This window comes from Camelina sativa, chromosome 9 (assembly GCF_000633955.1).
Source record: "Camelina sativa cultivar DH55 chromosome 9, Cs, whole genome shotgun sequence".
Classification (NCBI taxonomy): domain Eukaryota; kingdom Viridiplantae; phylum Streptophyta; class Magnoliopsida; order Brassicales; family Brassicaceae; genus Camelina; species Camelina sativa.
In genome coordinates this window covers 29,572,144-29,595,755 of record NC_025693.1, presented here as the reverse complement: position 1 = coordinate 29,595,755, position 23,612 = coordinate 29,572,144, and the positions used below count along the sequence as shown (strand labels likewise).

General features: G+C 38.1%; 7 protein-coding genes, 1 long non-coding RNA gene and 1 other non-coding gene across 11 annotated transcripts; 3 read left to right on the top strand and 6 right to left on the bottom strand.

Moving 5' to 3' along the window:
* On the top strand, nucleotides 354-1,610 carry LOC104713016. The gene is made up of 2 exons (XM_010430046.2): nucleotides 354-673; nucleotides 1,180-1,610. The coding sequence occupies exons 1-2, from the start codon at nucleotides 431-433 to the stop codon at nucleotides 1,390-1,392; spliced, it is 456 nt and encodes a 151-aa protein (XP_010428348.1). The 5' UTR covers nucleotides 354-430; the 3' UTR covers nucleotides 1,393-1,610.
* LOC104713015 (protein DENND6A-like) lies at nucleotides 2,940-5,961 on the top strand. Of its 2 annotated transcripts, XM_010430045.2 has the most exons (4): nucleotides 2,940-3,057; nucleotides 3,247-4,931; nucleotides 5,016-5,208; nucleotides 5,522-5,961. In XM_010430045.2, the coding sequence occupies exons 2-4, from the start codon at nucleotides 3,415-3,417 to the stop codon at nucleotides 5,684-5,686; spliced, it is 1,875 nt and encodes a 624-aa protein (XP_010428347.1). In that variant the 5' UTR covers nucleotides 2,940-3,057; nucleotides 3,247-3,414; the 3' UTR covers nucleotides 5,687-5,961. The 2 variants fall into 2 exon arrangements, with proteins under 2 accessions (XP_010428347.1, XP_010428346.1); XM_010430044.2 differs by having other exon boundaries at nucleotides 2,940-4,931.
* LOC104713014 (lipase member N) lies at nucleotides 6,034-9,969 on the bottom strand. Of its 2 annotated transcripts, none has more exons than XM_010430042.2 (9): nucleotides 9,615-9,969; nucleotides 9,208-9,381; nucleotides 8,702-9,098; nucleotides 8,302-8,600; nucleotides 8,142-8,210; nucleotides 7,978-8,034; nucleotides 7,502-7,554; nucleotides 7,336-7,411; nucleotides 6,034-7,200 (listed from the first exon to the last, which is right to left on the bottom strand). In XM_010430042.2, exons 1-9 carry the CDS (start codon nucleotides 9,653-9,655, stop codon nucleotides 6,258-6,260), a joined length of 2,109 nt encoding a protein of 702 aa, XP_010428344.1. In that variant the 5' UTR covers nucleotides 9,656-9,969; the 3' UTR covers nucleotides 6,034-6,257. The 2 variants fall into 2 exon arrangements, with proteins under 2 accessions (XP_010428344.1, XP_010428345.1); XM_010430043.2 differs by having other exon boundaries at nucleotides 9,208-9,386; nucleotides 9,615-9,968.
* On the bottom strand, nucleotides 9,658-13,925 carry LOC104713013 (actin-related protein 4-like). Its single transcript, XM_019229451.1, has 18 exons — nucleotides 13,776-13,925; nucleotides 13,600-13,673; nucleotides 13,414-13,494; nucleotides 13,269-13,329; nucleotides 13,114-13,163; nucleotides 12,648-12,702; nucleotides 12,340-12,417; nucleotides 12,215-12,268; nucleotides 11,991-12,044; nucleotides 11,853-11,913; nucleotides 11,542-11,593; nucleotides 11,290-11,356; nucleotides 11,098-11,160; nucleotides 10,946-11,008; nucleotides 10,788-10,850; nucleotides 10,622-10,686; nucleotides 10,461-10,529; nucleotides 9,658-10,352 (listed from the first exon to the last, which is right to left on the bottom strand). Exons 1-18 carry the CDS (start codon nucleotides 13,902-13,904, stop codon nucleotides 10,307-10,309), a joined length of 1,185 nt encoding a protein of 394 aa, XP_019084996.1. The 5' UTR covers nucleotides 13,905-13,925; the 3' UTR covers nucleotides 9,658-10,306.
* LOC109126490 (uncharacterized protein At3g43530-like) lies at nucleotides 15,029-16,964 on the top strand. The gene is made up of 5 exons (XM_019230081.1): nucleotides 15,029-15,131; nucleotides 15,362-16,108; nucleotides 16,197-16,358; nucleotides 16,440-16,814; nucleotides 16,887-16,964. Exons 1-5 carry the CDS (start codon nucleotides 15,102-15,104, stop codon nucleotides 16,962-16,964), a joined length of 1,392 nt encoding a protein of 463 aa, XP_019085626.1. The 5' UTR covers nucleotides 15,029-15,101.
* LOC104713012 lies at nucleotides 17,253-17,944 on the bottom strand. The gene is made up of 2 exons (XM_010430040.2): nucleotides 17,667-17,944; nucleotides 17,253-17,596 (listed from the first exon to the last, which is right to left on the bottom strand). The coding sequence occupies exons 1-2, from the start codon at nucleotides 17,856-17,858 to the stop codon at nucleotides 17,357-17,359; spliced, it is 432 nt and encodes a 143-aa protein (XP_010428342.1). The 5' UTR covers nucleotides 17,859-17,944; the 3' UTR covers nucleotides 17,253-17,356.
* Nucleotides 18,652-20,724, bottom strand: LOC109126489. The gene is made up of 3 exons (XM_019230080.1): nucleotides 20,445-20,724; nucleotides 19,771-20,318; nucleotides 18,652-19,671 (listed from the first exon to the last, which is right to left on the bottom strand). The coding sequence occupies exons 1-3, from the start codon at nucleotides 20,722-20,724 to the stop codon at nucleotides 18,652-18,654; spliced, it is 1,848 nt and encodes a 615-aa protein (XP_019085625.1).
* On the bottom strand, nucleotides 22,178-22,249 carry TRNAD-GUC. Its single transcript has one exon. It is a non-coding gene; the product is annotated as a tRNA-Asp (tRNA).
* On the bottom strand, nucleotides 22,358-23,576 carry LOC104713011. The gene is made up of 2 exons (XR_755567.1): nucleotides 23,255-23,576; nucleotides 22,358-23,153 (listed from the first exon to the last, which is right to left on the bottom strand). It is a non-coding gene; the product is annotated as an uncharacterized LOC104713011 (long non-coding RNA).

The following is a 23,612-nucleotide window of genomic DNA, read 5'->3' as shown; positions in this document are numbered from 1 at the left end:
AGTCTTTTTATTTGTGTGAATCAGCATTGAGTACAGGTCAAACAGAGAAAGTCTAGTATATCGTATGCCTCATCTTAAGGCTTTTTTGTAATTATTAATTAATACCTCTGACTTAATTCAGGGAGATATTGTTTGTTTTGTATAAATGTGTTCTTGAATCTCTGGATCTGGTTACACTATTTTATCATCTCTCTAAGAATAACTTTCACTGAACAAACCAATTGTAATGTGGGTAATTAACTAATTTCGGCCTTCTTGAGATAATTATCGGCGGGTAATTAACAGATTATTTTTCTCCAAATGGGCCGAATCTGGCCCAATAGACTTTTGTAGGGACAAATCAAAGGCGACGCGAGAGACCTAACTTAACTCCGGCCAAACGAAATAGAAAAAGAGAGAGAGTGAGAGTGACGGCGAGGAAGAAGAAGAGATGTGGTTCGCCGGCGGTGGAGGAGGACTGAGGAAGCTCTGCAGAGCGTCGGCTGTTTTCGATAATGAGATGAGTTATAACTCTTTGTTGGTGAGATACATGTCGAGAGAACGAGCTGTAAACGTCCGTAAGATAAACCCTAAGGTTCCGATCCAAGAAGCTTACGCCATCTCCAATTCACTCTACGATCTCTTCAAGCGACATGGTCCTCTTTCCGTTCCCAACACTTGGCTCCGTGCTCAGGTTTAATTCCCTCGTCTCTGTATTTATATTCGTCTGAATCTTCCTAAACCCCCACAAATTGATCTGAAATGGTAATTAGTCGCCGTGATCTTGATCTGAGATCCTTAGTTTCTCCTACTAATGTTTAATTCTCTGTATCTTCCGGACCATAAATTCTTTAGGTTAGATCAATGGTATAAGTTTATTTGCTTGTGCATTGTGATTTGACTCGTCTTTGCTAAGGGGTTTTAAGAACTTTAGGTATTGAAATGTTTTGATCATAGTGATAATAAACTCAATATTGGTGATTTATGTTACAATAACAAAATGAAGCTGGGGTTTATATCAATGTTCTGGAGTATAAGCTCTTTAGATCAGTGGTTTAAGTTCATATACTTGTTCACTGTTTGTTTGTTTTTAGTGTGGTTTGACTCAGCTGTGTAAGTTGCTACGAATATGAGTTAATTGAAATTTTGGTGATCATAGTGATAAACTAACTCAGTATTTTGGTGATTGTGTTGCAATAGGAAGCTGGGGTAAGTGGACTGAACAGCAAAACGCACATGAAGCTATTGTTGAAATGGATGAGAGGGAAAAAAATGCTCAAGTTAATCTGCAATCAAGTTGGATCATCGAAAAAGTTTTTTCACACCGTTTTACCTGAAGATCCTCTACAAGAACAACCGGCTCCTGCGCCTGAGATCATCAACAAACAAGCCTCTAAGAAACGAAGCAAATAAGGACACTCTGGAGTCTGGAGAGAGAGAGAGAGCAAGTCTCTGTGGACAATCTTTTGTTTTATTTCTTTGGGTTTTGTTTTTTCTGTCTCCACCAAGGGAATGAATTGTCATTTTTTTAGTTGCTGGTGTATAAATTCTTGAGAAAGTCATGACTTGCTTTTGTTCTTTGTTCCGTTCCCTTGAATAATATAGATGATCAAGTACCTATGCACAAGTTAGCCACCGATAGCACAATTGTTTTAAATCTTTGACATTCTTTGTATTTTACTGTTAAACTTGCCATCGTTGTGCCAAAAATCACACTTGTCAATTTTAAAAAACTCTTATACAATTACGAGAGTATCATTTTCTTTTCCAATTTAGAACGTCAAAACCTTATAAAAAAGAACCGATTTTTAAATGTATATTTTGGAAATATTAATTCTCTGTTAACGTATTTTTTTTTTTTTGGTGAAACAAGGTCTTTTTCATAGACGTGGAATACCTTTTTTTTTGGTAAGACATAGACGTCGAATACTAACCTCTATAATCTGATTTTATGAAATTAAAGAATGTGGTGAGTTTCGGGCCAACACCAAAATTAAAATTTTCGATCCAAATGTCGGCTCTTCTGCCTCGTAGTATTTTCACGAATTATATTGGATTCAAAATATTTGGGTTTGCAAATGATTGATAGGGTAATGCACAATTTTAGCCCAAATCAGATTTTTGTAAGATACATCTATGAAAACGAAATTGATAACCACGACATCTTTCATATGTGGTAGAGTCTAGAGACAAATCATCTTTCATTTGTACACTAAAAAAAGAATAATTTATAAACATTTTGGAAAACAAAGAAAAAGTAAGCATTTTTTATCCACTATTATCAAATATAGTTTCCAGTTGGAATGTATGTAAGAATTACGATCAAATGATTCAACGTAAAAAAATAGAAAACAAAAATTTTAATATTTGAAGGAATGAGTGATTTTAATGCAATTTATAAAATATTTATTAATGAGAATTTGCAAGGTTATCCTTCGTCGACAATCCCATAATGAACACTTCAAGAAAGATAAGTGATGCATAGATAGAGTGACTAATCTTGTATAACAATAACATCTGATCTAATCAAATCATATGTTTGAGAATAATTTTATGTTGTGGAATAAAATAGATTTGAGAGTTTTTTTTTTGAATTGAAGATGGTTACTGTAATATTTATACAAAACAAGAGTTGGCTGATTCAAACTTTTATTTTTTTGGTTTGATAAGAATAATTTTTTATACAATCTTGCTATTACTTAACATTTGGTTTCACTATTGGAATATTCTCCCAAGTTTATGAGTATTATCTAAACTATATTATTAAATATAAATATGAAATTCTGTTTGAAAATACAGGTTTTCTGATAATTTTGTAATATTACCTTATTTGCCTCGGTAAATTTTAAATATTTAACTCTACAAATTAATAATGGGCTTAAACGGTAAGCCCAACAGAGAAGCGCCCTTTATGCAATTTTTATAAAATACAACAAACTAAACAAATGCTCCATGAATCATCATCAATCATCATCATTTCGGAGTTACCTTTCCGTTTTTGCGATTCTTCCGAATCGGAAATGCAAAATTGAGCTACGAAAAACCCAAACTTTGATTGAGTTTTGAATTCATTAACGTGTAAGACATCTTCTTCTCCTCTCACAAACCCTAATCTCAACGCACGCTTTCAGAAACATCCCCGTTGTTCTTGTTGTATTCGATGTGGTGGTGATTCGATTTTAAAGGCATTGGAGCTGCTAATTGGGAGTTGGTGTTGATCTGATCTAACATTTTTGAGCTTAAAAATTCTCTTGGATTTAATTTCAGGCTGCGTAAGCGTTTCGTGAAGCAAACCCAGCAAATCTGAGCTTAGTTTGAAGCTAAAAATTCAAGCTTTGATGAATCTCCTCAGTTAGGGAAGTATAAGGGACGATGAGGATTCAATAACTAGTAAAGGTTTTTGATGGGTAGGAGAGAATCTTGGTTACATTTGAAATGAGTCGGTCTCCATCTTTCTCTGTGAAGCCTGAGCTTAGTTTAAAGCCTGATCCTGAGTCTTTGAAACGATGGATTCATGCATTTTGCATTATGAGGTTTGATCTTGAGCAAGGGCAGCTTTTGGAAGAGTGTTATCCACCAGGTTGTCTCTCACAAGAAGAAGAAATTGAGGTTTCATTCAATTCCTTTCCTGATTCTGTCTCACAGCATCATAACCGCGCAAGCATACATGACTGCATTTTCTTTTTCCGGTTTCGTAGACCGAAGAAGAACACTGAGGAGAGAGATGGTAGTGATAAGTACTTGTATGGTTATGTGTTTAATAGGCAGAGGCATGATGAAAGGTTGAAAAGGGGAGGTGAACAGAAGTCTGTTGTGATATTATCGCATACGCCTTACTCTAGTGTTTTTAGGCCTTTGCTGCAGATCATTGGCCCTTTGTATTTTGATGTTGGAAATAAGGCTATTCAACATATTGCTGGTTATGTCTCTATGTGGCCTGCTCCTGTACCCGGTAAGCTAATGGAGCTGCCAATTGGTAATGCAATGCTTAAGGTGAACTTGCCGCCTGCTCATAGCCTTCCTTTGGAAAATGGTGTTTTGTATGAGGAATCTTCTTCTTCCATGGCTCCTTTGCTGCCTACAAATCAGTCTGTTCCTCAAGGTTTATTCCATGATGCAGATCTTTTTGGCATATACCGGGGGCTATTGTTGCAGTTATGGACATTATGGGAGTTGTTACTTATAGGCGAGCCCATCCTTATCATAGCACCAACACCTCCGCAATGTTCTGAGGCAGTTGCTTGTCTTGTGAGTATGGTTGCCCCACTATTTTGTAGCGTCGACTTTAGACCATATTTCACTATACATGATCCAGGATTTGCTCGACTAAACTCACTCCGAGAAGGAGACACTTTCCCGCCAATGGTTTTGGGTGTCACCAATCTTTTTTTCCTTAAAGCTCTTCGCAATATCCCTCATGTTGTCTCAGTTGGAACCCCTGCTCCAAACTCAAACCGTGTAGCCTTTACAAGTAGGTCGGCTGGTAAACTATCTGTTAAAACTGAAGGATTAGGCGTCCAACAGCTTTCATTAAGAAGGTTCTCTCCTACAAATTTGCTAAACGCAGTAAAACTTAGACGAGATGGACCTCTGTGTCTGATGACAGAGCACAAGGAAGCTGTTTGGACCACCTACTCTGCAATAACTAAGCCAGACACTTCTATTTTGAATAGACTTATTGATGCTGGGATGTCACCGAGGGTTGAGGAGTCAATGTCAGTTGTTAATAATGAGATTCTGCGACGCCATTTCTTGGAATTAACTACAAATTTCCTTGCACCTTTTGGTCCATACTTCCAGGTCAATGCTCCTTCCGATGGAACTTCCCCGTATGTTACCCCTCCTTTGCTCCCATCTTTCGGCGCAGATGAGTTCCTTTCAAATTTATCTGCGAGAGGTGTTGGGAAGTTTTTGTCTAAACGCATGAAATCCAACTGGCCCGACTTGTATAGGTAATAATATAGTCCTTGGATTTATTGACTCATTCTGGTCTAGCAGTACGTAGTTCCCTTGCTAAACAGTTCATATTCTTTCAGGCGGTTTCTACAAGGGCCAAACTTTATGCCTTGGTTCCAAAGACGGCGTGCTGTTGCCGAGCAAGAACAACGTAGATTATGGAGGCTAGCTAGAATGAAGACTGATATGAGGCAGATAACGTCTCAGATGAATGAATTGGAAGCAGTGGATTCCTTCAATGCCATTGAGAAACACATTAATGAGGAAGTCAAGGTATATTTACTTGACCTTTTGACTCTTAAATTTAATGTTCATGTTACTTCTGTGCGAGATTCTTTTATTGAGGTCTGAATGCTCTATCTTATTTGGAAACTCTCATGTTAGAGTTAAAATGATCATGATCTTCCTGCTCTGTACTTACATGCCGGAGAGATGTTGATTTTATCTAGTTTGCTATGTATTGCTCTGCGTATTATAGGTAGAACGTAGAAGTCTCTTCGAGAATTCTATGATGATGGACATTAACTAGTTCTCTCTTCAGCAGACCTCAAGCTATTATGACATATCAAAAACAATTCTTTTGCAGGCGCGGGAATCAGGAGGAGGGGGTGCCGATTTGGAAGGAACGTTTCAGAAACTGAAGAAGGATCTACAAGCAGTGTTCAGTGTGCTTCCAAGAGACATGCAGCAACTTCTGCTTTTAAATCCGCAAAGAGCATCCCTTCTTCAAGATCCATCAGATCTCCAATGAACCCTCTTCTTCACTAGGGCTTCCATGAGGATTCTTCTGTTTCTCATTCATTCTTTTTGACTTATTCCAAAAAAGAAAATTGTCTACTCGTTTTTTTCTCTTTACATGTCTCACGAAACATGAGAATCACGCAACACCGAAATCACTGATCACTGCTGTAATTTTCCTGCTTCGTGGATACAGCAGTGAATGAAATGTGTATTGAAAAACATGTAACTATGATTCATATTACGACAACTGAATGAAATGTGTGTGACGCACAAAGTTCTATGCCATATTCCTCATAGCCACCCAACCACTTCAGAATTTTCCAATGGAATGGAGTAATTCACTGGATTCATAGCATCTTCATGACAAACATTATTATATATCATACTGCTGAAAAAAGCATCTCTCACAACAGGATCATTTCATCATGAGACCAATCTTTACATTATATGTACACTAGCATAGACAATCAATATAAGATTGATATAGAACACACATGAAACTCACACACAACAACACAATACAACGACATGCACCAAACTCTATGAGGCATTGACCATTGGCCATAGATTGGTTCTAGCTTCTACTGTACTTCCTTTTTCTTCTTCTTCAACTTCATACCTTTCGGGCTGGTTTGCCTCTGTTGAACTGGTGTCGGTTCCACAAGCAGAAGCCGCGACATCACATATCTCAAAAGCTCTTCGCGGTGAGAGAATGTGAAATCAAGGTGAGCATACTCAAACTCATTAAAAGATACATCAACCTCTGCATCTCTCATCACCTTGTAGTGTTTCTTCACCATGGAAGACCGAATCACCTTGTCATTCCTTCCCGCTACTAAATCCACAGGCACATCGATGAACTTGTAAGACTCCCCTAGATCAAGCGGTTCAGGAGAGCCATAAACCTCCATGTTAGCTGATCTGCTTCCATAATCATACATCCTGAATTTACCAGTGTGTTTGATCTGAGCAAGATGTTTCGCCACACGGAAGGAGACAGCTGGCATGTCGTTCATGTTGTAGTGAGGCAATCCTAAGACTCCGACCCAGTTCGAGCTGTCTCCACCAACTACATAACTCATTAGAGTTTGGACCAGTCCACCAAGAGCAGGATAGTTGTGAAAGTCGCGAGCTAACTTGTTCAGAAGCATCCTGAAGAATCTTGTCGGTATGTAGAAGGCAGGAATGACGCAAGCCAAAACTGGACTAATAAAAAGGAATATGTATTCAACTAATGTGAAACCTAAGTTTGAGTCCTCATGAAACCCAGCAGGTGAAAGTAAGATTAGTCGCGAGAGTCTGTGCGGCTTCTCCTTGATTTTTTGAGTAATTACATACATCAGAATTGCAGCACCGCCTAGACTATGACAGATGGCACAGAGCTTAAAAGGCTCCTCCTGGTTGATTTCTTCATCGATATTGGGCTGGCAGAGCTTGAGTTCTGTAGTTTTTATTTCATGAATTTTTTCTATCATCGCTGGGATATCCTCAGTACCGTGCTCGTTAATGGAGTATCGCCAGAACCTGCAGTTTGGTCAAATACCAATCAACATTTGTACAACTTGCAAATATATACGAAACTCCGCTATCATAAAGAAACCAGACAGTACATGTAGATATAGTAAGAACTAAGAAGTGAACTTTTAAACAATAACTCACTCTTTTGAAGATATGTTCTTGTTCACATGATCTCTTGAAACTAAACCTCGAAAGTTACCCAGAAAAACATCATAGCCTGTAAAAGAAAACAGTGTAAGAAGCTGATATATCGTTGCTGCATGTGAACTAATAAAAGAATGGAACATGAAAAACTTGAGGCTTAAACCTTGGTCATACGCAGCAAAAGCAGGAGATCCAACAACCCCATTAGATACCCATCTGAAGAAAAACACGCAGAAGAGGAAAAGAGATATCAATAATGTTTTAGAGAACATATATTTGATCAAAACCTCAGATGATAATAGGATGTTCAAGTAAAAACTGAAATCTTTGTGCAGTTGAGAAGGAAAGGCAAAAGAAGATGAGATGATTTATAAATAACTGAATGCACTATCCCTCTTAATCTCACCAAAAGATTCCGAAATCTAATCTTGTGTCTTGAGAAAATCAAACACTCATGCAAAGTATGAGGGGAACAAATTATGAAAATAAATTTCCACTCGGGTATAGCGTCGGGAACATAGAAACACACCTGGAATTTTATGCTACATGGATATAGAAAATAATACTTCCTCACCTATATTCAGCTTACTAAGTTTGCAAAGTTTACGAGTTATCTAAAAGCTAAACCATGAAACTTACCCCATCGAAGAATCCAAAACCCCATGCTGCAAAAATACAGCTTTCCTTGCATCGCGTCTGCAAAGACAAGAGAAGCATTCAACAATCACATTTTAAGGAAGAGACAATAAAACAGGAGTGGAAAGGACGCTCAAGTCAGCATACATCTCACAAGAAAGTTATACCTTGGTATCCTTTCCAAGACAAGAACATATCCGTCAGATGTAACAACACGGATAGCTTCGTAAGGATACCTACCAAATGTAGAAGAGAAATTAAGTAAATATCTAATGCTTGAGAAAGAGAAAAATACATAGAAACATGAGATACTGAATCTGACCATACCCCAGCTCTGTTATGACATCTTGACACGTTCGGGTATCTGTGTTCATAGAGTTGTATAAGTGTGTGGGCTGTTCTACGGGCCTTTCCGTGGGAGATGGATCTGTAGCTCCTAAAGTAGCAGTCAGCACAGTTTCATCATCTGAAACGTCACCATGGTGTCTTTTAGCGCTGTGACTGGAAGGTGAGAACCAAGAAAACAATATTGCGAAAGCTTCTGATGGAGAAAGGAGAAGATGCGTAGCCTTGTGAAAAAAATCAAATATTGCTTCTATGCATATCTCGATAGCAAGATGAAGATCCTGAAAAATTAAAGGACATTAAGTAGGAAGAGTATGTGAAAAGGTTTAAAACCAAAAATTGAACAGCAGCAAGAATATTGAATATTTGAGCATCGACAAACCTCAATAACTCCACGTCGTCTATCAGTAGCTCTGTTGGGAACATCATGGTCTTTGCTTGAGTTGGTCTTGCTAATACGAGGTCTAGATGAATGTTGGTGTCTTCTTGGGCTCGAAGGAGCTCTTGAACTTCGTTTAAAGAACAAACTCGTAAAATATTGTGGTATCCACAGCAAGATCCGTAAAGGAAAAATCAACCACCAAAGAATGAAAGTAATCCACTCAGTCCAGTGACATTCAGAATTAGCAGAAGCACTGGCCCAAGAGAGGCGTGAGCTTTGAGATGATGGTGATGCAGGCAGCGGACCATCACTTTCATCTCCAGAAGAATACTCCAAGCTTGAAGTATCAGAATCCACAGAAAGCTCATGAATGAACTCATTGAAAGAAGAGACCCCACTGCCATGGAAATTGGAACAGAGTATAAAATTAGCATAGTATTAGGAATTTAGGATTAAACAACAGAAGAAGAAGAAGAAGAAGAATCATCAGAGGAAGGAAACAATACTTATGCATCCAGCGAGGTAAACGTGGTCCACGAAACGTAGGCCTGAGTTCCCAGCCATGAAGACCTTCAAGGATATTAGCCTTCCCAGGGAGAAGGGTCAACAAAAGAGCAGATACACCGTTAATGCATCTAGCAATGTTATTCAAAGACTCATATGTAACAGTTTTCACTGATCTGCACTAAAAAGTCAAAACATAACCGAAAGCATAGTTAGTTTAGGCTTGTTAGAAGAAGAACATCTCTAACAAGAAGACAAACCCAATAAGAATAAGAATAAAGATACTATGATAGGATTAGTCTAACAACAACACAATCCACCCACACATAGAGATCAAGATCAACTAATCAATTATAAAGGGAATACAACGAGATGAATGCAGTGATACGAGAAGAGAAAAAAAACTCACTCTTTGGTAACAGCGAGAGCGTTGTCTACGATCCGTTGCATGATTTTTTTTTTTTTTTTCAGAAATTGAAATTTTTTAACGAAACCACAATCCGATTCGTCGATTTTGTCGCCGTTATTCACAAAAATTTTCCAGGAAAACGACAAAGAAAGAAAAAAAAAAATTATCCACCTGAAAAAAAGAAAGCAAACAATTTTTTTTCCAGAATAGAAGAAATCTGGATGCTTGAGAAATTGACTAAATCGCGCGATCTATATAGATTTATTGCCGATATAAAGGAAAACGCAAAGACCCACAAGAACCGCGCGATTCCAGAATCCAAAATTTCCAAAAATTGGAAGAATCTGTCGAAAATGAAAATAAAATTGGGAGAATCCGATTAAAAGGAAAAAAAATTAAAGAAGAGAAGGGGCACGTCGGCGATTCTTGCCGTCCAGAGGAAGGATCTGTGTAGAGAGAGAGAGAGAGACCAGATGCTGACACGTGGTTTTACATTATTGGATCATATCGAATGGTTAACACGTGTATCTACATCATTGGATACAGTTTAATGTGACAAAAAATTACGACACGTTTTTATATATCCAACGTTTGGAGACGGATAAGGTCATTTTACGGCAAAACACACACCAACTACTACTATATTAATACACCAACCAATATCGAACACATTTCTTGATCTCAATCAGCTTTTAAGGGCATTTCCTCTGGATGTAAGAAGCTCCATGCTCTTCATACCTGTGTCATGTATGATGTACACACACAAACAACTCAAAGCCGAGCTGACGAGAATATTTGTGTTCGAGAGATCTACACAACAAATCCAATCTAATGTGTTTGACTTACTCAGACTTGGAGAACCACATTTGCTGGAATGAACCTAGTGATGCCAATATACTCCCTCCTATCCACACACTGCACATATATACCCCATTCCCTTTACCGAAAGAAACATATATTATAAAAGCCTCTAAGAGAGGAAGAAGTAGTTCTTTGTTTATTCAAACCTGAATCTCCTTTCTGTTGTGTTACCGCTTGCCAACACTTTTACTCGAGCTGATTGAGGAGATTCCTACAACAAAGCCAACATACTATTTTTAGCGATCTTGTATATTATAAGACAGTCTACAAGCTGTAATAAGAAAAAAATAAGAGAGAGGAGAGCGCCCTTACTTCTACCAAGTCCTTCTCGAGGCGTTCTTTAAGTTGTTGCATCGATGATGTTCCACCAGCCAGCTGCAAACAAGTAAGGAGAAAGAAACGGCACTGATATTAATTTTTACAGCTTCAGCTAGTAATGAATAAAATATTTGAATCAGTTTTCTTTTTACCAGTATGCTACTATACAACTCTCTGCGTATATCAGCATCACATTTGCTGATGCTCTCTATGACCTGTAGAATTGGAAAAGTGTTTTTTTTTCTTTCTCTTTTTGCTGATTAAAAGGGAATTGAGATTGTACAGGTAAAGAAAATACTCGTACCATTTGTGGTAACCCTCGAACAGAATGAAGCATGTCTGTATTATTCCCCATTCCAGGAATAGTCTAGTAATTTGCAGGAAAACAAATATGTGGTAATTAAAGAAAACGCCTTTTGACAGAGGCAACTGGGAGCGCAAGAGAAACATGATCTAACACATTGGTAGAGGCGAGTTTTATCACAAAAGTTGCTACCTGAACTATAGAAGGGTTGAATATAACATCAGGGACTTTGAATCTATCAGCACCAATTTCAAGTGTCCTGTATTGCAAGCCAAAGTTAATAAGATTATGTGACTGAATAGAGACAATAATCAAGTTTCCTGAGAAAAATGAATACTGCCTCTACGTCAAAAAAATAGTAGTAGTCGGTAATTTAAACTTATGCTCGATAACATTTGCATTTGGAGCAAAAATAACAACAACAAACACATAAACTGGACTTACTGGCCATCAGGAAGCTCGTAAGACGTTGTTGGAATGTTCGAATATGATTTGTCTGCAAAGGAAATTAAAATATCAGCCTAATAAAGCAAGTTACTGTTCATTATACTTTCAGGTATCTTTGTCCCTGTATCTTCTAAGCAGCAGAAAATTTCAGGAAAACGATTTGCTTACATGTAAGGTGTGAGATGACCCAAATTAATATTATACTATATAACAAATGATCAAGCAGAAACGAGATCTCTTCAACTACTCTAAATTGTGAAAGAGGAGCAAATGAATTATACCAAAGAAAGACACGGAAAAAGTCATACCATCATACGGAGTGTCTGGAACTCGACAAATAGAATCCTTGATATCACTTACTATCATCCTCTGTTAAATAAAACTAAACCACCAAGTCAGAAAGCAAAAGAAATTTTAAAACGAAGGAACCAATATTAATTACAGACCTGACAGAAGAGTTTGTAGCTTTCTGTGGTATCAGGAACTTCTACATCTGTAACCTGCAAGGACTCGAAGAGGTCAAATGAGATATAAATTTTATGATTCTTCAGTTTCATTGCCACTAAAAAGAACAACATCCACTGTGCCACTAACATACAAACTTCTCTTTCGAATGATAAATAGAAAGCTGCAGTTTTAAACGTATCTTAACTCAGAAGCACAGAATCACCTGAAATTCTCCTGGTCGTATTTCCTTTCTCTTGAAAGAGTATCTAGGTTTTATCTGCGAAAGAAGGAACCAGTAAAGATCAGAAGAACTGGCTCCAGAATGGTAAGACAATAGTTGTAACTTACTTTAATCCCTTTACTCTCCAAGCTTTTCAGTAAGCAATCAGTGAGAAAGTCTCCACCAATTGGAGATGATATGACAGCCTGTGAATAACAATTTTTTCATTAAACGGACAATGAGATATCACTATTCAACGTTACACTTATGTTTAAGAAATGGAACTTTCCAAAATGCTCACAGATGAGAATTCATACGAATGGCAGATCAGGATGAATTTTCGGTGATAGTTTGGAAATAAAATATGGCAACTACCAAACAATAGAACCAGCATACACACAGACTTGGCTACGACCAAATTGAGTTATACATATACCTTTTGAAGAACATAACCGTCATGCACTGGTGAAATAGTCGTGGATCCTCCACCACTGAAAGGGGGAAAAGTGTGTATACGATCAGTGCTTCTCAGATGAATTATACAAACCGTAAATAAGGTACCCTTTCACAACATACAGGATACAAATAGCCTAAGTTTCTGTTTAATATGAAAAGCCTATTTTACCTTCTTTTTTTTTATAATGCGTTATGCAAGTAAACAGGGATGATAAAAGAGTGGAGAAAATTCTTTAGCAAGAAGGTAACTACAAGCACTGCTTCCAAATTCCAATTGCATAAGATAATATAGAGGATGTAAACATGATGTGGGTAAAATATGATTAATTCACAAGTCTTTAAAATTAAACCATACCACACTGAGAAAACAAGATACAACAGAATGACATGTCACAGAAGAAAAATGAAGAAAAAATCAAAAAAAGTCGAACGTCCACTGGTCTTACCAGTCAACAACCAAAGAAGTAGCTCGCCCCGATGCAAACGATGTAAGAACCTAGCAAGAAGGAAAGCAACAGAAACGGAAATAGACATTTCAGAATCAAGAATAAACAACAACAATAACAAAAAAAATGTGATGGTACAAGGTAAGATAAAATACAGGATTTTTTGCTGTAAATAATGCTGGCACTTTGTATTTTTCAAACATTATCTCAGCTGCCCTGTTAGACATATGATACATAAGAGATAATAAGTTCCAGATTCCAAGATGAAAACAGCATTGATATAAGATAAAGAAACCAGACTTTTCTCTTTGTTGTTCTGTGTTCAAAGGGGGCTCTGCTAGCAGCATTGGATGTTCCTTGGGATCAATCATTAGACAATTCCTAAGAAAATAGAAAAATTTAAAACAGATGAGTTCATCAACCAACCATAAATGAAAAAGAAAAAGTTAAAACAATCAAGACATTAAAATAGATTATACGAGTTACCTAAAAGCATGGTCCCATACATTGTCCACCATATCCCAATCATTTACAATGCCATCCTTTATGGGTGACACTATCTGGAGCACACACACACACATGGAGAAACAAAAAAAAATCATCCCTCGATTTTAACCAGCTTGAAGTTTGTAACATTATTAGTTCATAACAAAAACCCTGACCTCCATTTGATCACGGCGATAATTCAAAGCTTGAGACCCAAAGTAAAGCTTCCGTTTGCCCATTTCTTTATCAGACTCCACGACATTGGCTTTTGCATCCTCCATATCAGCAGCATCATCAATATCCATTCCAGTTCCATCTATTGCTCCAACAACCTTATGACACACATCAACACAACAACAACAACAACAAAAAAACTAAACTTTCTCGAATTGCTTGCTCTACACTAAAAAGGGAGTTTTCGTCTCAAAAGTCCCTTTCTATGTTCTGACAATCTCAAAAGTCCCTCTCTTTTTTGGCATTTATTTTTGATTTTTTTTTAAATCGAGAATGTGTTGTTTTACACTCTTGTCCATAGAAAAATTAGATATTTACAAAAAATACCTGAGTAGTATCCACCAAAACTGAATCGGATCTAAAACCCGAAAAAAAAACTGAATCGGTTTTTTTTTAAAAACAAAACTGCTCTCTCTCTCGTCACTCTTCTCTTTCTTCGGGAAATTCGAATCGATTTGGGTAAAACTGTAGAACTAGGGTTTTCTCGTTTTCATTCAATCAACCAAAAATAGAGTAAGAAGATGGTGAAAACAAGGGGGGGTCTTGTGAGGAGGAGGAGTGAGCGTTTGAAAGAGAAGAAGATCTCAGAAGGAGATGGTGGTTCGAAAGCAAAATCCGATTCGCCGGAAGTAGGTGTGTCGGGTTTGAGTCCGGCGACAGTAGGAGGAGAGAGAGCTTTGAGTACGGTGGCGGAAGAAAGTGAAAGTCGAGTTTTGGAGGAACCCAATCCGGTGGTCGGAAGAGAAAATGCGAACGAAGTAGAGAAAGCAAAATCCGCTACTCCGGAATCAAGTAATGGAGAAGAAGATGATGAAGAAGGAGGAGATAACGAGAGATCTACTTCTGTGGAATCAAGCGATGGAGAAGAAGAAGGAAACGATGAAGGGGAAGAAGGAAACGATGAAGGGGAAGAAGAAAAAGATGAAGTGGAAGAAGAAAACGATGAAGGAGAAGAATGTGAAGAAGGGGTAGAAAAAGACGATGAAGGGGAAGAAGAAAACGATGAAGGAGAAGAAGGTGAAGAAGGGGAAGAAAAAGACGATGAAGGGGAAGAAGAAAACGATGAAGGAGAAGAATCGGAAGAAAAAGACGATGAAGGAGAAGATTGTGAAGAAGGGGAAGAAAAAGACGATGAAGGGGAAGAAGAAAACGATGAAGGAGAAGAATCGGAAGAAAAAGACGATGAAGGAGAAGAAGAAGAAGAAGAAGATAAGGAGGGAAGTTCGAACTCGGCAGGTAACTCGAGAAGGAGTACAAGCGAAAGTGAGATGGAGCACGAGGAGGACAACGATGCAAGTGTAAGTACAACAAGTCTGTGTCATTCGTTCGGAATTTGAAAACTCATTGGAATTTGAAATTGATCAAGTAGAACTGGTGCAACTATTGGTGTAGAACTAGTAGAACTTGTGCGACTATTGGGTGTAGAACTAGTAGAACTGGTACAACTAGGTGGTGTAGAACTAGTAGAACTGGTAGAACTAGTTGTTGTATAATTGGTATAACTTATATAAAACTGATATTGTTGCAGGAATCGGAGGAAACAGAAGCGATGAAACCTTTAGGAATGCACTTCGAGCCTAGCCAGTACAACAAGAAAATCAAGCTATCGACTAGGTGTCATATTTTTGAAACTTTGAAAACGCTGGATAAATTAGAGCATCCACTAACTAGTTCTGAGAGGGATTGGTTTGAGAATCATCCACAATTCAAGCACATTTTTCACATGCCAAGGGAACCAAACCACAAGCTTATGGGAATGTGGATGCTCTTACTTCGAACGGCTAAAATCGAAAAAAAGAAGGAAGCATGGTTTGTTGTGAATGGTGTTCCAATCCGGTATGGTCTGAGAGAACATGCTTTGATGTCTGGATTAGATTGTCGGTGCTATCCACTTGATTACAAGGAAGCCGGCGGTACCGTGTTTCGAAGGAAATATTTTTTACGAAAAAAAAAGATTACACTTGAAGATGTGAGGAGACACCTATTGGTAATGCAACCAGATCGTACTCGTGATAGGTTGAAGATGGCGGTTCTCTACTTTTTAGGAAGCATCATTGCAGGCTATACAAAAGACTCGGGGAGAGATGCAATGGGTATCGATGATTTTGTTGTAAGCGCAGTGAATGATCTAGGTTTTTGTGTGTCTTTTCCTTGGGGGAGATTATCATTCGAGAACATGCTAGAAGAGATTTCCCATACAATGAGTCATTTTAATGGGGTCGTGGTTAAAGAGAATGCATTATGGCCTGTTCCAGGTTTCTGTATTCCATTGGAGGTTAGTTAGTTTAAAATTTGAAGTTTTCTCATTGTTGATATTTCTTATAAGTGAAGCTGATTTTAGTTTTTTTCCTTGTGTTGTGTAGTTTTTACTATTTGAGGCAGTTCCAATTTTGGCGAACACTTACGTTGACCAAATTCCTGAGGCGGATGCAAGTTGTCCTAGGATGTGCAGGAGGAAATTTAAGAGGACCGGTCAGAAAGGTTTTCCTCTAAAGAATATTGGTGATACACTTGGTACAACAACGGTTAGTTATCCTAGCAATTGCCATTATTAATCATTTGAATAAATTGGTTTGTAATGTATCTAAAGTAGGTCGTTTACACAGGCAATTGCTAGTGTGATCCCTCATAATGATGAAGAAATTCCTCTTCTCGATTTAATCATGGAAGAAGCTGAGGAAGAGGATACCCATGATGTCGTTGTTGCCAATTGGATGTGGCGCCTTCGTAGAGGACTACCTGTACTTTTGGAGGAGATGTACACAGCCGATGTGGCTACTCGTTCAGGACAAAACGATGCGAATGAGGAAATAGTCGCCAATGAACAACCGAGAGAAGATACTGTTGAGTTGGTGGATCTTCTAAGGACCATGAAGCAGGATATGAAAACCCAGTTCGATAACATTTCGGCGAAGATTGATGGGCTTGAAAAAAGGATCGAACCGTTGGAAGTATATGTGAAAGAGCAAGAGAAACCAAAGGTAATACTTCGTAATACTATAGTAATACTTGATAATACTAGAAGGTGTTAACAAAATTTGGTTTCATGTCAGGCGCCTGTAGCTGATGAGCAACCGAGTACTTCGCAAGAAGGAGGGAGAGGGACGAAGAGGAAAAGGTCTAAGAAGTAGTAAAACTATGTTATTTTCTTTGATTTGTCATCGTAGTACTAGTAAAACTATGTAAAACTTTGTTATTTTGTTGGATTTGCGATTGGTACTGGTATTACTAGTTAAACTATGTAAAACTACGTTATTTTCTTGGATTTTCCGTTCGTATTTTTGGTAAAACTACGTAAAACTAAACAAAAACTAGAGAATTCATATAAGAAAAATATAGAACATGATTCAATTCAAGAAGGAGGCATAATCCTAGAAGTCACATAGAACATCATGATTAAACAAGAGAAGTCACATGAAAGATAAGAAACTGATTCAACAAGAGAATTCAAGGAAAAGATAAGAAACAGAATCTGATTCAACAAGTTTTAAACCAACGTAGAATGAGATCGACTCAGATAATATCAATCGAAACACAACCTATCCAGGAGATCGACTCGAGTGGTAAGCAACGCCAACTCCTCCTTTAGTTTGGCAATCTCGTCACTCTTCTCCTTAAGCTCCATCTGCAAATTATAGATCTTAGTATGATGGGGTTCAAATTCCTTCAATCTCTCCCAATGGTTATCAACATCTTTCCTTAAGGTTTGGGTTTCTTCTTCAATTGCATCAGCCCAATTTTTCCGCCTGTGCAATCCATCATCCTGCAAATTATATCAACGAACAGTTAACAAAATCAGGTATCTCAATTGTATTTGATTAAATTTAATTTACCTTATACTTAACGCAAGTAAACCATCTCTTTTTCTCTGTTTCTGTTGGAGAGATCTCATTGACGATTCGTTTGCCACATGGGCAAATTCGAGGCATGCCAAAATCACCATCGGCTATGGCTTCTCGCCATGCTTGTAACTTCCTCGCCTTCTTCTGATCAGCATAGTATGGGTCGGCCTCAAATTGTTCCATAGTTTGAGAAGGAGAGAAATAGATCTAGGATCTTCGACTTTGAAGATGAGAGAAGGAGGACTCGGTGTACTTTAGGTTTCGAAGAAGAAAATGAATGAATGGCTGAGAATGGAGAATGAGCTGGAGTGAAGATAAAATAAGAAAGAAAGAAAGAAAAACGCAATGCTATCGTCAAAAAAGAAAGAAAAAACGCAATTCTGGCCACGTGTAAAAGATGTGTGCGTTCACACTGTGTGTTCACACACAGTTTTACCGAGTAATGCGGTTGCACTAAACTTGCAAATAGTTGTACTTTAGAGGTTTCTCAGTTTAATTAGTTTTACTAAACCTTAGCATTACTTTTTTTAGTTTTACAGTTGATTAAACTTAACTAACATACAATTACAAGCTTTTTGCAACTTCATAAGTTAAAACTTATAATTCTATAACTTTTTTCATGCTTACTTGGTAATTATTTACAAAGTGACATTAAAAGTGTAAGGAAACACTTGTTGAGATTCTTCAATAAATAAATTAAAATTGGTATATTTTCGAAAATTATTCATTTATAGTAGAAACCTATGTAGAACATTTATACTATACAATATGTATTATACAATATGTATTGATTTTAGGTAGTACCAATTTTATTATTTTTACCAGTTTTATCTTAGTTCTGCCAGTTCTGCCAGTTCTACTCTCTCATATACACATATTTTGAAAGAAGAAAATATTAATAGACTTCAAATTAAGTTTCAAACCAAGTTTTACATTAAGTTTCAAACCAAACACAATTGATACATGAAGAGGTGAATCAAACATGAACATTATCTCCAAATAACAACCATTGGAGTCCTTGTCTCCGGCGCCTTTTATTCTGCGTCCTAGGTCGAGTCTTTGGTCGTTTTTCTCCAGCAGATGCATACCTTTTTGTTTTCTTTCTTCCCCCTTTTATTTTCCGATTCGGAGGCATGATCTGCATATCTTGGACGTCATCTAGGACATCCCATCGAGACTTATCAGGTACTAAATAAATTGTCCTGCAATATGCAATTGCCCACAGCTCCGTCCAATAATACTTAGAACACAACTCATGTAACTCGATATCCTTACCTCCATATTTTTGGAATGTAATGAAAGACGCCAATGCATGCACACAAGGATACTTTTGTATATCGAAAAACCTGCAACTGCAACTTCTCAATCGCAACTTCACCAAATAAGGCTTTCCGTCACTGTCAATGACATTGTATTCAAGTTCGAAACCATTTAGCTCTATCACCTTTAGTTTCTCAGCAGTTGCCCATAAATCATGTAAGTAGTTCTCCACTAAAGGCACCAATTTATTTGCGACTGATCCAGACACAACATCTTTCCGATGTTCATTAAACCATTCAGAGAATTTTTTAAGTATTGCATCAAGCATGGGTATCAAGGAGTACCTCCTTGCATCTTTAAATACGCTGTTCAACGATTCAACACAGTTGCTTGTGTCTAGGTTGTATCTATCTCCTGGAAAAACACATCTTGCCCATCTTTCTTTCTGGGTAGATTCTTCAAGATACTTGGCAGCAGAAGGATATCTTGTCGTAAAAGAAGCGTAAGCAATGTTGAACTCAGCCACTGTGTAAAACCTACTACACTCCATGAATCTCCATGCAACAACGTCTTTGTTGACGTTACGAGCATAACCTTTCACATTTTGGGATAAATGCCATATACAAAAACCATGATGAGCTAGAGGATACACATTAGCTATGGCTGTAATGAGACTTGTATTTCTGTCAGTCATAAATACTATTTCAGAAGAATCCCCAACAACGGTTTTCAACATCTCCAAAAACCAATTCCAACTTGCATCATTCTCACCATCAAGAACACCAAACGCCAAGGGATAATGGTGACGGTTAGGATCTTGAGCCGACGCAAAAACAAGAACACCCTTATATCCGTTCTTTAGAAAAGTTGCATCCATAGTTATAACTTTCCTCATGACTTTAAATCCTTCAATGCTAGCTCCCAAAGCTATGAACAAGTACATGAATTTATTATTCTCATCGCAATGCACATATGATCTTGTACCATGATTAACCTTCTCTAACATGTGCAGATAACATCGCAACATCTTGTAGCTTTCTTCTGGGCTACCTTTCAAATCAGTAACAGCTTGATTTTTCCCTCTCAACGCCGTGGAATATGATATATCAACACCTAATTTTGTCTTGACAAGATCCATGATAATTTTCGGAGGTGGAGTTTCCATTTGCCCTGGATAATCACCATGTAAAAGAGAAGCAACTAATTGTGGAGTGCCTTGCCTCTTACTATTGCTTGAACTTTGACTAGCCCGAGAGCATGTATGCATCTTGTTGTGCCTTCTAATCGAGAAAATATCTGTACCTCGAATCCTACCACCTCGTAAACCCCAGTTACATCCTTCTTTAGGACATTTGACCACATAACGCACCTTGTCCGACTTTACTATTTCAAAACTAAAACAGTTAGCGAATGAAGCTCTATCCACCACATCTTGCAATGCCTTCTTGTTTGGAAATTCTTGAAGTTTAGTCAGATCCAAACCGTCATCCCATGGTTCAATATACTTACACGGTTCTACAACAGGGCGTGGCTCAGTATATTCATCACCTTCATCACGTGATTCAGCTTCACCCTCTTTATTAGAATCACCCTCTACAGCCTTTTCTTTGCCTACGTAGACAACAATGGCGTTAGGTCCGATTTCACCATCCTTCGCATGTTGGTTTTCATAGTTCATACCAACAGAACTTTGGTCCCCTATGGGCACTGTGGGCACTGTGGGCACTATGGGCACTATGGGAACTTGCTCAGGCTGAGGCTCAGAAGGGATGACATTCACAAACAACATACATCTTCGCTTCTCATAATTAACGGAGTCTAGATAAACATTAACATCCTCATCATCATTAAGCTCACAATGCTCCAATGTTTCTACCAGTAGTGGCTTGTAGCTCAGCTGCAACTGAACGTTACTTTCAACAAACCCAAGCTTCCTCTGTATCCTTGCTTTTAACATCAACAATGTTATATTCCTCTTAAACATTATACTATACATGCGTCCTTCATATTTAAAATGTAGGCTGACGTTCTCGCATATTGTATCCTGCCAAACCAACCAATATAAAAAAATCATAATTAGTACTACTACTAGTTTTACTAGTTTTACTAAAAATATCAGTATTACCAGTTTCACCACCTTCTCTCTCCTATCAAAATCGAATCGAATGGTACACGAGTTCTAATCGAGTTAATTCACTGAAATCGAAAGCCAAATCCCTTTCTTATCTAATAGATAGCTCAATCGACCCATAAACCTTTGTAAAACACCCAATGTGCTAAGCTTTCTTCGATCTAAATCCAATTGAATTTCTATATTTACAAATCAAAAACAAATTCAACCAAAAGCAACTCTAAAGTGAAGTAACGCACCTGCATTTTGAAGAACAACTTGATTCAACTTGATTTGGTGAAGAACGACAGCGGTAGGAGCTCCGACGACGGAAGAATCGCCGGCGGCTGGGTTGAGAGAGGTCGGGTGAGTTTCTCGGGTCGAAAGAAGCTGGGTTTGAGAGCCCGAGTTTTTTGTTTTTTTATTTAAAAAATTTAATCTAATTCGAGAATTCATAAAGGGTAAAATTGTCTCATCGAGTATTATTGAATAAGGTGAGGGTATGAAGAATAGAGAGGGAGATAAGAGATTTGTGAAATTATTTTAGGGAGTTTTGAGACGTTACCTCCTAAAAAGGACCCAACTTTAAGGAAAATAAACTCAATTGCAAAGAAAAGAAGTTGGAGGAATGAGAAACTAAGACTTACGGAGGAGAACACGGCTTTGGGAGCATCTTCTCCGGCGTAACCAGCTTTGCAAGTGTGTGAACCCAAGTCAACTACAATAGCTGACACTTCATCTGTCCAACAGATTACGAAACCCACCACAGAAAAAAAGTTTAGACCTTGAGACGAGACGAACTCAAGCGAAAAGGAAAAAGATGTTGTGAGCTGAATTTAGGGAGGGATCAAATAAAACCTACCTCCGCCGTACATGGCTCCCGAGAATGCGAGAGGCGGAGAGAGGTTTTTCTCTACCGGAGCTTCGTCGGAGGGTTTAAGAACGGACCACAGAAGTAACTGTTGAAAGTGAGTTTGATTTTGTCAGGATTTCACTTTGCCTCGGCTTGTGATGTGTATAAATAATAAGGAAGAAAAGGACTGGAGCGAAAATCCTCAATTTAGAGGGACTAAAACTAAAGAAACAGAAAATAAAAGGACTAGCAAATCATAAAATGTGAAGGAAAAAAATACGCCGTTGCCGGGGATCGAACCCGGGTCACCCGCGTGACAGGCGGGAATACTTACCACTATACTACAACGACTTAAAGTTTCCCCGTTCGAATTTATAAATAAACGCTCGATAAATGTGCTGAAGAGTTGGTTTCTGGTAGCTTTCTATTGGTCAAACTCGAAACAAGAAGCAAGCATCATTTACGAATGAACTCAAATTAATACACAAACATGAAGATCTCAATTCTCAAGTGTTGCAACAAATTTGACACACATCATGTGTGCAATAACAATAGCTATCCACCATCTCACACCAAACCAATTGATTCTGACCTTAAATACTCAGAAAAAACCCCTCACTATCTCCAAAACAAAGAAGAAAGAAAACTTAAATCTCCTAGAGAAAATGGCTTCTTCTACTCTCTTTATCACTCTTCTAATCTCCTTGTTGTCACCATTTTTTCTCCGACTGGTTCTTGCTCAAGTACCATCTACATGTGCCTCCAGACTGCTTTCCTTAGCTCCATGTGGTCCATTCGTTCAAGGCTTTGTCCAGCTTCCGGCTCAGCCTTGCTGTGACAGCTTAAACCAGATCTATAACCAAGAAGCAAACTGTCTCTGTCTCTTCCTCAACAACACATCTACTTTATCCCCTGCTTTTCCTATCAATCAAACTCTTGCTCTACAATTGCCTCCACTTTGCAACATTCCAGCCAATTCATCTTCTTGCTCCTCCTCCTCCTCCTCCACCTCCCCTGGTACGTAAACGAAACTTGTACTTTGTCCTCTGTGAGATTCACTGTTTTCATGAAACTTATGAAAATGTTTTCGGTTCATAGTAGGAGGGGTGCCTAGTGATTCCTCCTCTGTTGCTCCACCACCTTCCTCGCCTGTTGCTCCACCACCTTCTAGCTCAAATGGTTCTCAAATCTCTCTAGGTAGAAAGAACAACTCTCGGGTCGCAGGTAAGCCCCTTTTTACCAAGGTTTTCAGTGTCTGCTAAAACCAAAACATCAAAACAATCAACACTCAACAAAAAAATGTTACTTTTCACTTTATTCAGCGACTCCAGTGGCTCAAATGGACCCAAGACCCACCAGTTTTATGGGATTAGGCTATGGTTTAAGATCCTCTGGCTCCAAGTCCGAGACTCAGCTAATCATCCTTGCACTTGCTGCGGTTCTACCAGCCACTCTCCTCCTCAACTGAGTCCGTCTGCATTAAACTACCATCTCGTATTTAGTTACTCTCTCCTCTGTTGTGTTTTCCCTATGAATTAACATCAACTTTATTGCTCTACGTTATTGGTATGTTTCCTAAAGAAGTAAGCAGTTCTTGAAATGAAATCACAAAAGCAGAACAATGAAGAACAAATACTCTTCCTTTTAACTTTTAAATCTGTAACATTATAAACACAACCAAACAAGATCAACTTGGAATATGGCTTTTTTAAAA

What these genes read in the sequence shown, in the direction of transcription:
- LOC104713012 (XM_010430040.2), bottom strand. Translation starts at nt 17,858, where the DNA reads ATGGAACAATTTGAGGCCGACCCATACTATGCTGATCAGAAGAAGGCG. An exon ending in TTACTTGCGTTAAGTATAAG is followed by an intron (nt 17,597 to 17,666) that starts GTAAATTAAATT and finishes TATAATTTGCAG; the next exon opens with GATGATGGATTGCACAGGCG.
- LOC104713016 (XM_010430046.2), top strand. Translation starts at nt 431, where the DNA reads ATGTGGTTCGCCGGCGGTGGAGGAGGACTGAGGAAGCTCTGCAGAGCG. An exon ending in ACACTTGGCTCCGTGCTCAG is followed by an intron (nt 674 to 1,179) that starts GTTTAATTCCCT and finishes GTGTTGCAATAG; the next exon opens with GAAGCTGGGGTAAGTGGACT.
- LOC109126490 (XM_019230081.1), top strand. Translation starts at nt 15,102, where the DNA reads ATGGAGCACGAGGAGGACAACGATGCAAGT. An exon ending in AGGAGGACAACGATGCAAGT is followed by an intron (nt 15,132 to 15,361) that starts GTAAGTACAACA and finishes ATATTGTTGCAG; the next exon opens with GAATCGGAGGAAACAGAAGC. An exon ending in AAGAGCAAGAGAAACCAAAG is followed by an intron (nt 16,815 to 16,886) that starts GTAATACTTCGT and finishes GTTTCATGTCAG; the next exon opens with GCGCCTGTAGCTGATGAGCA.
- LOC104713015 (XM_010430045.2), top strand. Translation starts at nt 3,415, where the DNA reads ATGAGTCGGTCTCCATCTTTCTCTGTGAAGCCTGAGCTTAGTTTAAAG. An exon ending in AACTGGCCCGACTTGTATAG is followed by an intron (nt 4,932 to 5,015) that starts GTAATAATATAG and finishes ATATTCTTTCAG; the next exon opens with GCGGTTTCTACAAGGGCCAA. An exon ending in ACATTAATGAGGAAGTCAAG is followed by an intron (nt 5,209 to 5,521) that starts GTATATTTACTT and finishes ATTCTTTTGCAG; the next exon opens with GCGCGGGAATCAGGAGGAGG.
- LOC104713014 (XM_010430042.2), bottom strand. Translation starts at nt 9,655, where the DNA reads ATGCAACGGATCGTAGACAACGCTCTCGCTGTTACCAAAGA. An exon ending in TTACCTCGCTGGATGCATAA is followed by an intron (nt 9,099 to 9,207) that starts GTATTGTTTCCT and finishes TTTCCATGGCAG; the next exon opens with TGGGGTCTCTTCTTTCAATG. An exon ending in GTCTTGGAAAGGATACCAAG is followed by an intron (nt 8,035 to 8,141) that starts GTATAACTTTCT and finishes TTGTCTTTGCAG; the next exon opens with ACGCGATGCAAGGAAAGCTG.
- LOC104713013 (XM_019229451.1), bottom strand. Translation starts at nt 13,904, where the DNA reads ATGGATATTGATGATGCTGCTGATATGGAGGATGCAAAAGCCAATGTC. An exon ending in TCCAGACACTCCGTATGATG is followed by an intron (nt 11,594 to 11,852) that starts GTATGACTTTTT and finishes TTTCCTTTGCAG; the next exon opens with ACAAATCATATTCGAACATT. An exon ending in TCAACCCTTCTATAGTTCAG is followed by an intron (nt 11,161 to 11,289) that starts GTAGCAACTTTT and finishes GCAAATTACTAG; the next exon opens with ACTATTCCTGGAATGGGGAA.
- LOC109126489 (XM_019230080.1), bottom strand. Translation starts at nt 20,724, where the DNA reads ATGTTGTTTGTGAATGTCATCCCTTCTGAGCCTCAGCCTGAGCAAGTT. An exon ending in ACGCCCTGTTGTAGAACCGT is followed by an intron (nt 20,319 to 20,444) that starts GTAAGTATATTG and finishes GTTTTGAAATAG; the next exon opens with TAAAGTCGGACAAGGTGCGT. An exon ending in ACGGATATAAGGGTGTTCTT is followed by an intron (nt 19,672 to 19,770) that starts GTTTTTGCGTCG and finishes TGGTTTTTGGAG; the next exon opens with ATGTTGAAAACCGTTGTTGG.